This window comes from Pristiophorus japonicus, chromosome 15 (assembly GCF_044704955.1).
Source record: "Pristiophorus japonicus isolate sPriJap1 chromosome 15, sPriJap1.hap1, whole genome shotgun sequence".
Taxonomy (NCBI): Eukaryota; Metazoa; Chordata; class Chondrichthyes; family Pristiophoridae; genus Pristiophorus; species Pristiophorus japonicus.
Genome location: NC_091991.1, coordinates 116,047,667 through 116,060,957, shown reverse-complemented (window position 1 = coordinate 116,060,957; position 13,291 = coordinate 116,047,667). Strand labels below are relative to the sequence as shown.

At 49.6% G+C, this 13,291-nt stretch overlaps 1 protein-coding gene and 1 long non-coding RNA gene across 5 annotated transcripts in view; one reads left to right on the top strand and one right to left on the bottom strand.

Moving 5' to 3' along the window:
* The window catches only part of abca3b (ATP-binding cassette, sub-family A (ABC1), member 3b), a 188,672-nt gene that overhangs the window by 11,807 nt on the left and 163,574 nt on the right, over positions 1–13,291 (top strand). For 2 of the 4 annotated variants that reach the window (XM_070900873.1, XM_070900874.1), the window contains exons 2-3: positions 5,230–5,455; positions 6,367–6,625. In XM_070900873.1, coding sequence (XP_070756974.1) covers positions 5,402–5,455; positions 6,367–6,625 — 313 coding nt within the window. In that variant the 5' untranslated portion in view covers positions 5,230–5,401. Of the gene's footprint in view, positions 1–5,229; positions 5,456–6,073; positions 6,626–13,291 lie in introns of those variants that run through there. The other 2 variants (XM_070900872.1, XM_070900871.1) reach the window with 1 other exon arrangement.
* LOC139281014 (uncharacterized) overlaps positions 6,393–13,291 on the bottom strand; it is a 36,584-nt gene continuing 29,685 nt past the window's right edge. The window contains exon 3 of the long non-coding RNA XR_011596809.1: positions 6,393–6,606. This is a non-coding gene — a long non-coding RNA (uncharacterized lncRNA). The remainder of the gene's footprint in view (positions 6,607–13,291) is intronic.

Genomic DNA, 13,291 nt, shown 5'->3' with positions numbered 1-13,291 from the left:
TGGCCAATTTATATGCCTCTTCCTTGGATTTAACACTATCCTTAATTTCCCTTGTTAGCCACGGTTGAGCCACCTTCCCCTTTTTATTTTTACTCCAGAAAGGAATGTTCATCCATGTGATCTTTAAATGTTTGCCATTGCCTATCCACCGTCAACCCTTTAAGTATCATTTACCAGTCAATTCTAGCCAATTCACGTCTCATACCATCGAAGTTACCTTTCCATAAGTTCAGGACCCTAGTCTCTGAATTAACTGTGTCACTCTCCATCTTAATAAAGAATTCTACCATATTATGGTCATTCTTCCCCAAGGGGCCTCGCACAACAAGATTGCCAATTGGTCCTTTTTCATTACACATCACCCAGTCTTGGATGGCCAGCTTTCTAGTTGGTTCCTCGACATATTGGTCTCGAAAACCATCCCTAAGACACTCCAGGAAATCCTCCTTCACCGTATTGCTACCAGTTTGGTTAGCCCAGTCTATATGTAGATTAAAGTTGCCCATGATAACATAACATAGCATGTTGAAGTTTGAAATTAAAGATACCCTCACTATCCGCGTCAGGTTGTTCCACTTTTTTCTACATTGCACGGTGTCACTCGCAGACACGCACTCTGCTATTTCCCTTCATAGCATTCGGTACTTTTGGGGTTGTGGTCTCCCAGCCTCTGCTGAGAACCTGCCGCCGCCTCTCCCGTGCATTAAGGAGAGCATCCAGGGCAGCGTCGGAGAACCGGTGGGCACGCTGACGAGCTGCTGTTGCTGGGTCTGCCATGCTCACCTTCTGAGTGAGTGCGTCGGAAGCGAATATACCCACGAAGCATTGAGGCGCCCAATCAACGTCTCAATTAAATCCATGTGGCGCCACTGGCTCCAAATACTGCCCAACGCCCGGATGTTGAGGCCCTGCTTAACGGCCCACTTAGCACTGCTTACCCCCTCCAGGTAATTGTGCAATGTCATGATTAAATGCTGCTATCCAATCTTTAGGCGGCAAAACTGAATTTCGCATTTGGCATCCACGACTGGCGTTAAAATATTTTCTCAGCAGGTGACAACGCTTCAAAAATGGCGGTACCGAATTTCGACCCATCTCTCTCTCACTTGCTCTCTCTTACACTTGCTCTCTCTCACACTTGCTCCCTCTCTCACTTACACTCTCGCTCTCTCACTTACACTCTCGCTCTCTCACTTACACTCTCGCTCTCTCACTTACTCTCGCTCTCTCACTTACTCTCTCGCTCTCTCACTTACTCTCTCGCTCTCTCACTTACACTCTCGCTCTCTCACTTACTCTCTCGCTCTCTCACTTACTCTCGCTCTCTCACTTACTCTCTCGCTCTCTCACTTACTCTCGCTCTCTCACTTACTCTCTCGCTCTCTCACTTACTCTCTCGCTCTCTCACTTACTCTCTCGCTCTCTCACTTACACTCTCGCTCTCTCACTTACTCTCTCGCTCTCTCACTTACTCTCTCGCTCTCTCACTTACTCTCTCGCTCTCTCACTTACTCTCTCGCTCTCTCACTCTCTCGCTCTCTCACTTACTCTCTCGCTCTCTCACTTACTCTCTCACACCTTCCCTCTGTGTCTCTCTTGCTGTCTGTGTGTGTGTCTCTCACTTTTTCCCTGTCTCTCTCTCTCTTGAGTTTTGAAAAGGTTGTAGATTTGAGCTGACCAGAGCGGCTGGGGGAGGAGGGAGCGGCTGCGGGAGGAGTGAGCTGGGTGAGTGGGGCGCAGCTTGGCTGGGTGAGCTGGGGAGCGCCTGGGCAAGTGGGGAGTGGCTTATTATCAGCAGTGAATTCTCCCAGTACGCATACGTCAAATAGTTTCAGTGGGCGCAGCGGTCTGGAAGGGCAGAATCGATAATTGTATGTGGGAGAGGAGTGGGTTTTCACGGCTCAAATCGTTTAGTCTCAGTCACTGATAAACTTCACTGAAGTCCTGGAGTAATGCTTTTTTTTAAATTCATTCACGGGATGTTGGCGTTGTCGGCAAAGCCAGCAGTTATTGCCCATCACTAATTGGCCTTGAGAAGGTGGTGGTGAGCTGCCATTTCAGAGGGCAGTTAAGATTCAACCACATTGCTGTGGGTCTGGAGTCACAGATAGGCCAGAATGGGTAACGACTGCAGAGTTCCTTCTCTAAAAGACATTAGTATAAAAGACAGATGGGTTTTTACAACAATCCGGTAGTTTCATGGTCACCATTACTGGTACTAGCCTTTCTTTTAAATTCCAGATTTATTTAACTGAATTTAAATTCCCCAGCTTCCGTGGTGGGATTTGAACTCATGTCTCCAGATTGAAAGTCCTGGCCTCTGGATTACTAGTAACATAACTTCTATGCCCATACCCCCGTACAGTTGCAGTTAGTTATTCCATTCACAACCATCGATACAGTAGCTGGAATAATAGATTTGAATTTCAATAGATTCATACATTACAACAGTGACTACAATTCAAAAGTACTTAATTAACTGTAAAGCGCAATGGCACATCGTGAGGTTGTGAAAGTCACTGTGAGCAGTGAATAAGAAAGACTCTTTAAGAGAAGGATGAACCATCCGTGGCTAACTAAGGAAGTAAAGGATGGTATCAAATTGAAAACGAAGGCATACAATGTTGCGAAGAATAGTGGAAAGCCAGAGGATTGGGACAGTTTTAGAAACCGGCAAAGGATGACTAAAAAAATTATAGAGAAGATAGTTTATGAGAATAAATTACCAAGAAATATAAAAACAGACAGTAAGAGCTTCTTCAGGTACATAAAAAGGAAGCGAGTAACTAAAGTAAACATTGGTCCTGAGAGGATGAGACTGGGGAATTAATAATGGGAAACAGAAATACGGAGACTTTGAACAAATATTTTGTATCGGTTTTCACGGTAGAAGAAGCATCCCAATAATTGATAATCAATGGGCTATTGGGGAGTGGGGGGGGGGGGGGGGACTTAAAACAATTACTATCACTAGAGAAAAAGTACAAGACAAACTAATGGACTAAAGGTGGACAAATCCCCTGGACCCGATGGCCTGCATCCTAGGATCTTAAAAGTGGCTGCTGAGATAGTGGATGCATTGGTTGTATTGTGTTCCTAACACAGACGAGACTGCACACAGGGAGGTTAAAGTAACTGTGACCTCAGTCTTTATTAAGACACTCCAGAGTGAGGAACAGGCCTTAGGGGCCGGCTTATATACAGTGCTCCCAAGGGGGATGCTGGGATCCCTTGGGACTTCAGGGGATGCACTCCCTGTTGGAGGAACATGGGCGTGCATGCTTTACAGATACACAACATTGTAATCTACCAAAAGTCCCTGGATTCTGGAGAGGTCCCAGCGGACTGGAAAACTGGAACGCCCCTATGTAAGAAAGGAGGGAGACAGAAAGCAGGAAACTATAGACCAGTTAGCCTAACATCTGTCATTGGGAAAATGCTGGAGTCCATCATTAAGGAAGTAGTAGCAGGACACTTAGAAAATCATAATGCAGTCAAGCAGAGTCAGCATGGTTTTGTGAAAAAGAAATTGTGTTTGACAAATCTGCTAGAGTGCTTTGAAGATGTAACGAGCAGAGTGGATAAAGGAGAACCAGTTGATGTCACATATTTGGATTTCCAGAAAGCATTCGATAAACTGCCACACAAAAGGTTACTGCACAAGATAAGAGCTCACGGGGTTGTTAGCGTGGATAGAGGATTAGCTAACAGAAACAGAGAGTCGGGATACATGGGTCATTTTCAGTTTGACAAACTGTAACTAGTGGGTGCCACAGGGATCAGTGCTGGGGCTTCAACTATTTACAATTTATATTAATGACTTGGATGAAGGGACCGAGTGCAGTGTAACCAAGTTTGCTGATAATACAAAGATAGGTGGGAAAGCAAGTTGTGAGGAGGACGCAAAGAATCTGCAAAGGGATTACAGACAGGCTAAGTGAGTGGGCAAAAATTTGGCAGGTGGAGTATAATGTGGGAAAGTGTGAGGTTATCCACTTTGGTAGGAAAAATAAAATAGCAAATTATTATTTAAATGGAGAAAGTTTACAAAATGCTGCGGTACAGGGGGATCTGGGGGTCCTTGTGCATGAAACACTACTTGCCGTATCTGCATACTAACTTTTAATCAGGAAGGCAAATGGAACGCTGGCCTTTATTGCAAGGGGGGTAGAGTACAGGTGCAACGTCGAGAATCCAGAACCCTCTGGACCAAGGCCATTCCGGATTTCAGGCATTTCCGGACTTTCAATTATCTTTCTGATGCCACGAATCCGGAAACACCCAAGCCCTGGTTCGGGTATTTCCAGATATCGGGACGTCAGAAAATGGGGGAGGGCCCGCCGAGGAGAGAGGGTCGGGGCCCCGCCGACCGAGGAGGGGTTCGGTCCGGCCGGCCCCGTTGCCCGAGGAGTTGTTGAGGTGGGCCGGTGAGGTAAGGGCAGCAGCGGCGAGCGAGGCGAGTGGAGATGAGGCCCACGATGGGGCCCCGAGGCAGCAGGGTCAGTGGGTCCGGATTCTGGAAGATTTTACGGATTTCAGACAATCCTGCCACCGATCGGTTCGGATTCCAGAACTCCGGATTTTTGACGCTGCACCTGTGTAAAAGTAGGGAAGTCCTGCTTCAACTGTACAGGACGTTGGTAAGACCACACCTGGAATACTGCGAACAGTTTTGGTCTCCTTATTTGAGGGATATACTTTCATTGGAGGCAGTTCAGAGAAGGTTCACAAGATTGATTCCTGAGATGAAGGGGTTGTCATGAAGAAAGGTTGAGTAGGTTGGGTCTTACTCATTAAGAGTTCAGAAGAATGAGAGGTGATCTTAGTGAAATGTATAAGATTCTGAGGGGGCTCGATAGGGTAGATGCTGAGAGGATGATTCCCCTCGTGGGGGAATCTAGAACTCGGGGGCACAGTTTCAGAATAAGGGGTCGCCCATTTAAAACGGAGATGAGGAGGAATTTGTTCTGAGAGGGTTGTGAATCTTTGGAGTTCTCTACCCCAGAGAGCTGTGGAATCTGGGTCATTGAATATATTTAAGGTGGAGATAGACAGATTTTTGAAAGATAAGGGAGTCAAGGTCATGGGAAGCGGGCGGGGAAGTGGAATTGAGGCCAGGATCAGAACAGCCATGATCTTATTGAATGGCAGAGCAGACTCGAGGGGCCAAATGACCTGCTCCTGCTCTTATTTCTTATGTTCTAATACAAGGTTTTCTTTCTTTCTTAGAGGCCCGCTGTCTCGGCTAATGGGGGAACTGGAACATCGTGTTCAAACTGCTACATAGCAACTCCGTTCAGAGTGATTCGCATCACTGCTGCAGCTTAGAACTAGCTGAATCTATTATTCCCCTGTTCCAAACTGAGCAGTGAAGCAGTTTGGGGGTGCTCCTGAGCTCAGCATGGCCAAGCTGCAGCAGTTTGGTCTGCTTCTCTGGAAGAACTATGTGTTGCAAGTAAGTGGAACCTTACAACTAATGGTGAGGAGGACGGTCTGTGTGTAATCGTGTGAATGCCTGCTGCAGTGCTGTTATGTGTTTGTGATGTTTATCTCCAGGCCTTTCAAATATCCAGCACCTGCAGGATGTGCGTTTAAACTTCCATTCTAATAACGCGTACTCTCCAGCCCTGCTCCTGTCCACCTCTGTGAGCAGCCTCAATTGAATCCAGCTGGCTTCAGGCTGTCACCGTGACTGGCTGCTGTCCTGCCCTGGATCCGTTGCTTCAAGTCGGAGGAACTGGCATGTCCTTTATCCGTCTGCACCACGGAGTGTTGGTGTGGAACGTGGCCCTCTGAGAGCAGGCCCCCCCGGAGCGCGTGACCCCGGTGCGCAGGCCTCCCGGAGCGCGTGACACCGGCGCGCAGGCCCCCTGGAGCGCGTGACCCCGGTACGCAGGCCCCCCGGAGCGCGAGACCCCGGAGCACGTGACACCGGCGCGCAGGCCCCCCCCCCCCCCCAAGAGCGTGACCCTGGCGCACGGGCCCCCCCCCCCTGAGCGCGTGACCCCAGCAGCGCGAGCCCCCGGAGCACGTGACCCCGGCGGCGCGCGAGCCCCCGGAGCACGTGACCCCAGCGGCGCACAGGCCCCCGGAGTGCGTGACCCCGGGGCACAGGCCCCGGACCGCGTGACCCCGATGCGTAGGTCCCTGTAGTGCGTGACCCTGGCGTGCGAGACCCATCAGTTTGGGATAATTTTCCCCATCGCAACTGGCAGGAAAGCTGAAATTGGATCCCTGGCTGGCGGGAATCTTGAATTTGTGATGTTGCGCACGTGGTGTGTTGTGTTTAGTGTACCTGTCTTTGCTGATAAACCACTGCAAGAGAAACCTGTTCCCTTTATCAATCTTACTTTTGTTTCAATGCAGAAACGTCTGGTGTTGGTTACCATCATTGAAATATGCCTGCCACTTTTATTTGCTGCAATTCTTATAATTCTGAGACAACGAGTTAGCTCCGTGTCATATCCGAATGCGACTATTTATTCCCCCTTTTACATTTATGATATTCCAAAATTCCCCCAATACCCTGATGTCAAATTTAGGTTGGCTTACATCCCCTCCAACGTTACTGCAGTGAAGTCGATCGCAGAGATGGTGAACGAGAATCTAGAGGGAATAGATAAAAGTAAGTGTCTTAGCGTTTTATGTCACTATCCTTTTACTGGGGTCAATTTTTTCTTTCTCACTATGGTGATGCAATTCAAGTTTATTCTCTGGTCTGAAATGGTTGGGAAGTAAAATTCATGGATGACCATCTCGCAGCTTTAATCATTCTTTTGTGCTGACGTGAAAATTAGTGAATTATTTTAAAACTTGGTATTGTGGATTTTGAACTCGCAATCTCTTGGTTGCTGGCCCAGAATCATTAGTACCAGCCTACAATATCCATTAGAACCAGGCTATGATACCCATTAGTACCAGGCTACGATACCCATTAGTACCAGTTCACAATACTCATAGTACTAGGCTACAGTACTCATTAGTGCCAGTCGGAAATACGCATTAGTACCTGGCTACACTGCCCATTAGTACCAGGCTAGGATACTCACTGGTACCAGCTTACAATACCCATTAGTCCCAGTCCACAATACTCATTACTCCCAGTCCACAATACCCATTAATACCAGGCTACAACACCCATTAGTACCAATCTTTACTAGCCATTGGTACCAGGCTAGGATACCCATTAATACCAGGCTCCTATACCCATTAACACCAGGCTACGATACCCATTAGTACCAGTCCACAATACTCATAGTACTAGGCTACAGTACTCATTAGTGCCAGTCGGAAATACGCATTAGTACCTGGCTACATTGCCCATTAGTACCAGGCTAGGATACGCATTAGTACCATGCTCTAATATTGCTTTGTATCTGGCTAGAGTACCCACTAGTACCTGGCTGCAATACCCATTAGTACCAGTCTTTATTACCCATTGGTACCGGACTAGGATACCCATTAGTACCAGGCTACAAATACCCACTAGTACCTGGCTACAATACGCGTTATTACCACGCTACAATACCCATTAGCACCACTCTAGGATACCCATTAGTACCAGGCTACAATACTCATTAGTACTTGGCTACTTTACCCATTGGTACCAGTTGACAATACCCATTAGTACCAATCGGCAATACGCTTTAGTACCAGGCTACAGTACGCATGAGGGCCGGTCTACAATATCCATTAGTAACAGGCTATGTTACCTATTAGTACCACTCTGGGATGCCCCTTCGTACGAGTCCACAATACCCATTAGTACCTGGCTACACTGCCCATTAGTACCAGGCTAGGATACCCAGTAGAACCAAGCCGCACTAACCCTTTTTATCTGGCTACAATACCCATTAGTACCATTCTACAATACCTATTAGTGCCTTACTACAATGCCCATTAGTACCTGACTACGATGCCCATTGGTGCCAGGCTATAATGCCCATTGGTGCGAGGCTTCAATGCCCATTAGTGCCAGGCTACGATACCCATTAATCCCAGTCCACAGTACCCATTAGTACCAGGCTACGATACTCTAGTACCAGTCTAGGATGCTCATTAGTACCAGGCTACATTACCCATTCGTACCAGGCTACAATACCCATTAGTACGAGGCTATGATACGCATTAGTACTACGCTACAATACCGCTTTGTACCTGGCTACAATACCCACTAATACCTGGCTACGATACCCATTAGAACCAGGCCACAGTAACCTTATTTACCTGGCTACAGTGCCCATTACTACCAGTCTACAATGCCCATTAGTACCAGGCTAGGATACCTATTAGTAAGATTCTACAATACCTATTAGTACCAGCCTGCAAAAGCCATTAGTGCCAGGCTACAATGCCCACTGATACCAGCTTACAATACCCATTAGTCCCAGTCCACAGTACCCATTAGTCCCAGTCCACAGTACCCATTAGTCCCTGTCATGTATGTAACCATCATGCAACGGTAATCTTCATGTAACTGTAACCTTCATGCAACTCCTGTGCACTGTACTTATACCCGAGAAATGCACACCCTGACCACAGGGGGTGAACTTGTGGGAGACACTCCTCACCTGGGTTTCCAGGTATAAAGGGGGAGGTCCCACCCAGGGTCAGCACTCCTTGGTCCTGGGAATAAAGGTTAAAGTCACGTAGTGACTGTGTCTGCAGTACATGCCTCGTGTGATTTTGTAGTAAGCTGCAGGGACACCACATTTGGCGACGAGAAACGGGAATCACCGAACCACGAGGATGGCCACCGATAGCACAGAGGAATGTTACTGTGTGGGTGAGGACTGGGACGACTTCGTGGAAAGACTCCAGCAGAGCTTTGTCACGAAGGACTGGCTGGGAGCGACAGCGGCTGACAAGCGGAGGGCGCATCTACTGACCAGCTGCGGACCACAGACGTATGCGCTGATGAAAGACCTGCTCGCACCCCAAAAGCCAGCGGACAAGTCCTTTGAAGAGCTCAGCCAACTGATCAGTGAGCATCTCAAGCTGGCAAGTAGCGTACTCATGGCCCGGCACCAGTTCTACACACACCGGCATCGGGAGAGACAATACATCACGGACTTCGTTGCGGACCTGTGGCGCTTGGCCAGTCTCTAAGTTCACAGATGCCTGCAGGGGGGAGATGTTAAGGGACTTTTTCATTGAGGGCATTAATCATGCCGGGATTTTCAGGAAGCTCGTAGAGGCCAAGGACTTGACTTTAGAAGGGGCGGCGTTGATAGCTCAGACCTTCATGGCAGGGGAAGAGGAGACCAAGCTAATTTACACGCGCAGCCCTGGTCCCAACATGGCGATGGACCAGGGAGTTAACATTGTGAACGCGGCTAGGGACCCTGCAGGCAGGCATGGGCAATTCGACACCGCCCAGGCAGCAACAGACTCTAGGGTGGGACCGCAACAGGGACAATGGAAAGGGGTTCAGCAATTCACACCATCACGAGGAACAATGCGTCCCGCCATCAGAGTGCTTAGAAACACCCAAATGGGCAATCAGAGAGGAATGCCTGGTAACAGTCCCTTTGTTAACAACAATCTCAGCTCATTCTGGAGGTGCAGGGGTAGACATACTGCGAAAAGCTGCAGGTTCCAGCAATATACCTGTAGGATTTGTAACATCAGTGGACACTTGGCCAGGATGTGCAAAAAGGCTGTGGCGAGGCTAATCTGCGAGACAGAGGAAGCAGACGAGGGGTCTGCAATGCAGGATGATGCCTGGGGAAAAGCCATGGATGCTGAAGTTCAGCGGGTTCACGTGGCTGACGTCCACAGCTCATACACTAAAACGCCACCCACGACGATGAAAGTTTTATTGAATGGCATCCCGGTGCGCATGGAGCTGGATACGGGAGCTAGCCAATCACTTATGAGCGGCCAACAATTTGAGAGACTATGGCCACACAAAGCTAGCAGGCCCAAACTGGAACGCATTGACACGCAGCTACGGATGTACACCAAAGAGATCATCCCAGTGCTAGGCCGTGCAAAATTGGTGGTAACACATAATGGATCACAGAACCGGCTACCACTCTGGATCATCCCGGGAAGTGGCCCCGCGCTCTTGGGGCGGAGTTGGCTCGCCGAGATGAATTGGAAATGGGGGGGGATGTGCACGCCATTTCATCTGAGGAACGAAGTTCATGCTCACAGGTCCTACAAAAGTTCGGGTCACTGTTCAACCCGGTGTCAGAACATTCAAGGGCACTAAAGTAGTGATACGCATCACTCTGGACGCCAGACCAGTGTACCACAAAGCCAGAGTGGTGCCGTATGTGATGCATGAGAAAATTGAAAGTGAATTGGACAGGCTGCTCAGAGAGGGCATAATTTCGGCCGTTGAATTCAGCGACTGGGCAAGTCCCATCGTTCCTGTCCTTAAAGCAAATGGCTCGGTCAGGATTTGTGGCGACTACAAAGCCACCATCAACCGAGTGTCGCTGCAAGACCAATACCCACTCCCGAGAGCGGAGGACCTTTTTGCCACGCTGGCAGGTGGCAAGCTGTTCACGAAGCTGGACCTCACTTCGGCCTACATGACTCAGGAACTGGCTGAAGAATCCAAGCTTCTGACCACCATCACGACGCACAAGGGATTATTTATCTACAACAGGTGTCCGTTTGGCATTCGTTCAGCGGCAGCTATCTTTCAGCGGAACATGGAAAGCTTGCTCAAATCCATTCCTGGAACAATCGTATTCCAAGACGACATCCTTATAACGGGTCGAGACATCGAGGAACACCTCCACAACCTGGAGGAGGTGCTACGCCGACTGGACCGGGTAGGCTTGCGGCTGAAAAAGGCCAAGTGTGTGTTTTTGGCCCCAGAGGTCGAGTTTTTGGGCAGGAGGGTTGCTGCAGACGGGATCCGGCCCACTGAATCAAAAACGGAGGCGATCCGCCGGGCACCCAGGCCCGGCAACACGTCGGAGTTGCGATCATTCCTGGGACTTTTGAACTATTTCGGGAACTTTCTGGCAAACTTAAGCACATTGTTGGAGCCGTTACACATGCTCCTGCATAAAGGTTGTGAATGGCTTTGGGGGAACTGTCAAGAACGGGCTTTCAATAAGGCGAGGAACCTGCTGTGTTCTAACAAACTGTTGACTTAGTATGACCCCTGTAAAAAACTGGTTTTAATGTGCGATGCATCATCCTATGGGGTTGGGTGTGTTGCAGCAGGGTAATGACGACGGCCGACTCCAACCGATGGCTTATGCCTCCAGGTCACTCTCCCAGGCAGAGCGTGGATACGGCATGGTCGAAAAGGAAGCACTCGCTTGTGTTTACGGTGTGAAAAAGATGCACCACTACCTTTTCAGTAGACGGTTCGAGCTAGAGACGGACCACTAGCCGTTAACATCCCTGTTGTCCGACAGCAAGGCTGTCAATGCCAATGCGTCAGCTCGCATACAGCGATGGGCTCTCACGCTGGCTGCGTATGACTACACCATACGGCACTGGCCAGGCACCGAAAATTGCGCAGACGCGCTCAGCAGGCTCCCACTGGCCACCACCGAGGGGGCAGTGGAGCAAAGCACTGAGATGGTCATGGCCGTTGAGGCTTTTTACACCGCAAGCTCCCCCATCACAGCCTGCCAGATCAAACTCTGGACCAACAGAGACCCCCTCCAATCCATGATAAAGAAATGTGTCCCGACTGGGGATCGGGCGCCCGCACTCAGGGCGTGCCCGAGGAGGTCAGACTGTTTCAGAGACGGATGGATGAGCTCTCCATCCAAGCCGACTGCCTACTATGGGGCAGCCAGATAGTCATGCCCCAGAAAGGCAGGGAAGCGTTCATCAAGGAACTCCACAGTGAGCACCCAGGCATCGTGTTAATGAAGGCCATTGCCTGGTCACATGTATGGTGGCCGGGGATTGACTCAGATCTGGAACACTGGGTTCGCAGGTGCATGACATGTGCCTAGCTGGGCAATGCCCCCAGGGAGGCCCCACTCAGCTGTGGCCCTGGCCCACCAGGCCATGGTCACGTATTCACGTAGACTATCCAGGCATGGGGAAAATGTTCCTGATCGTTGTGGATCGAGTGCATCATATTAAACTCGTGCATGACATCCATCACCGTGGAGAGTCTGCGTACGGTTTTCGCGACCCACGGCTTGCCGGACATCCTGGTCAGCAATAATGGCCCGTGTTTCACCAGCCATGAATTCCAGGAGTTTATGTCGGGCAATGGTATCAAACACGTCCGGACAGCGTCGTTCAAGCCGGCTTCCAATGGCCAGGCGGAATATGCGGTCCAAGTCATAAAACAGGGCATGCTACGCATCCAAGGACCCTCCCTTCAGTAGCGCCTATTGCGCCTCCTGCTGGCCTACAGGTCCCGCCCGCACTCAGTCACAGGAGTCCCGCCAGCGGAACTCCTCATGAAACGCACGCTTAAAATGCGGCTGTCCCTCATTCACCCAGCCCTGGCAGACATTGTTGAGGGCAAGCGCCAGTCCCAAACCAAGTTCCATGATCGAAACTCAAGGGGGAGGTGTATAGAAATGAATGACCCGGTATTTGTTCTTAACCATGTTTTGGGACCCAAGTGGCTTGAGGGCACAGTAATTGGCAAAGAAGGGAATAGGGTCATAGTGGTCAGACTAAACAATGGGCAGCTATACCGAAAACACTTGGACCAAGTAAGGAAAAGGTTCAGCAAAGACACGGAGGAACCTGAAGAAGAGCATGAGATGTCACCCACACCACTGCCAGTGGACGAGCAACGAGGACAATCCACAGCATGCACAGTCCCTGCGGCCAGCCAGGATAGGCCGGAATCACCTCAGGTGACAGAGACGCATGCCGAGGCTCAGCCACCAGAGCCACAACTGCGGCGCTCCACGAGAGAGCGTCGACCACCTGAAAGACTTAACCTTTGACACAAAAAGACGTAAGGGGGGAGGTGATGTCATGTATGTAACCATCATGCAACGGTAATCTTCATGTAACTGTAACCTTCATGCAACTCCTGTACACTACTTATACCCTAGAAATGCACACCCTGACCACAGGGGGTGAACTTGTGGGAGACACTCCTCACCTGGGTTTCCAGGTATAAAAGGGGAGGTCCGACCCAAGGTCAGCACTCCTTGGTCCTGGGAATAAAGGTTAAGGTCACGTAGTGACTGTGTCTGCAGTACATGCCTCGTGTGAGTTTGTAATACGGTGCAGGGACACCACAGTCCCGGTCCACAATATCCATTAGTCCCGGTCCACAATACCCATTAGTCCCGGTCTACATTACACATTAGTACCAGGCTACAATGCCCATTAG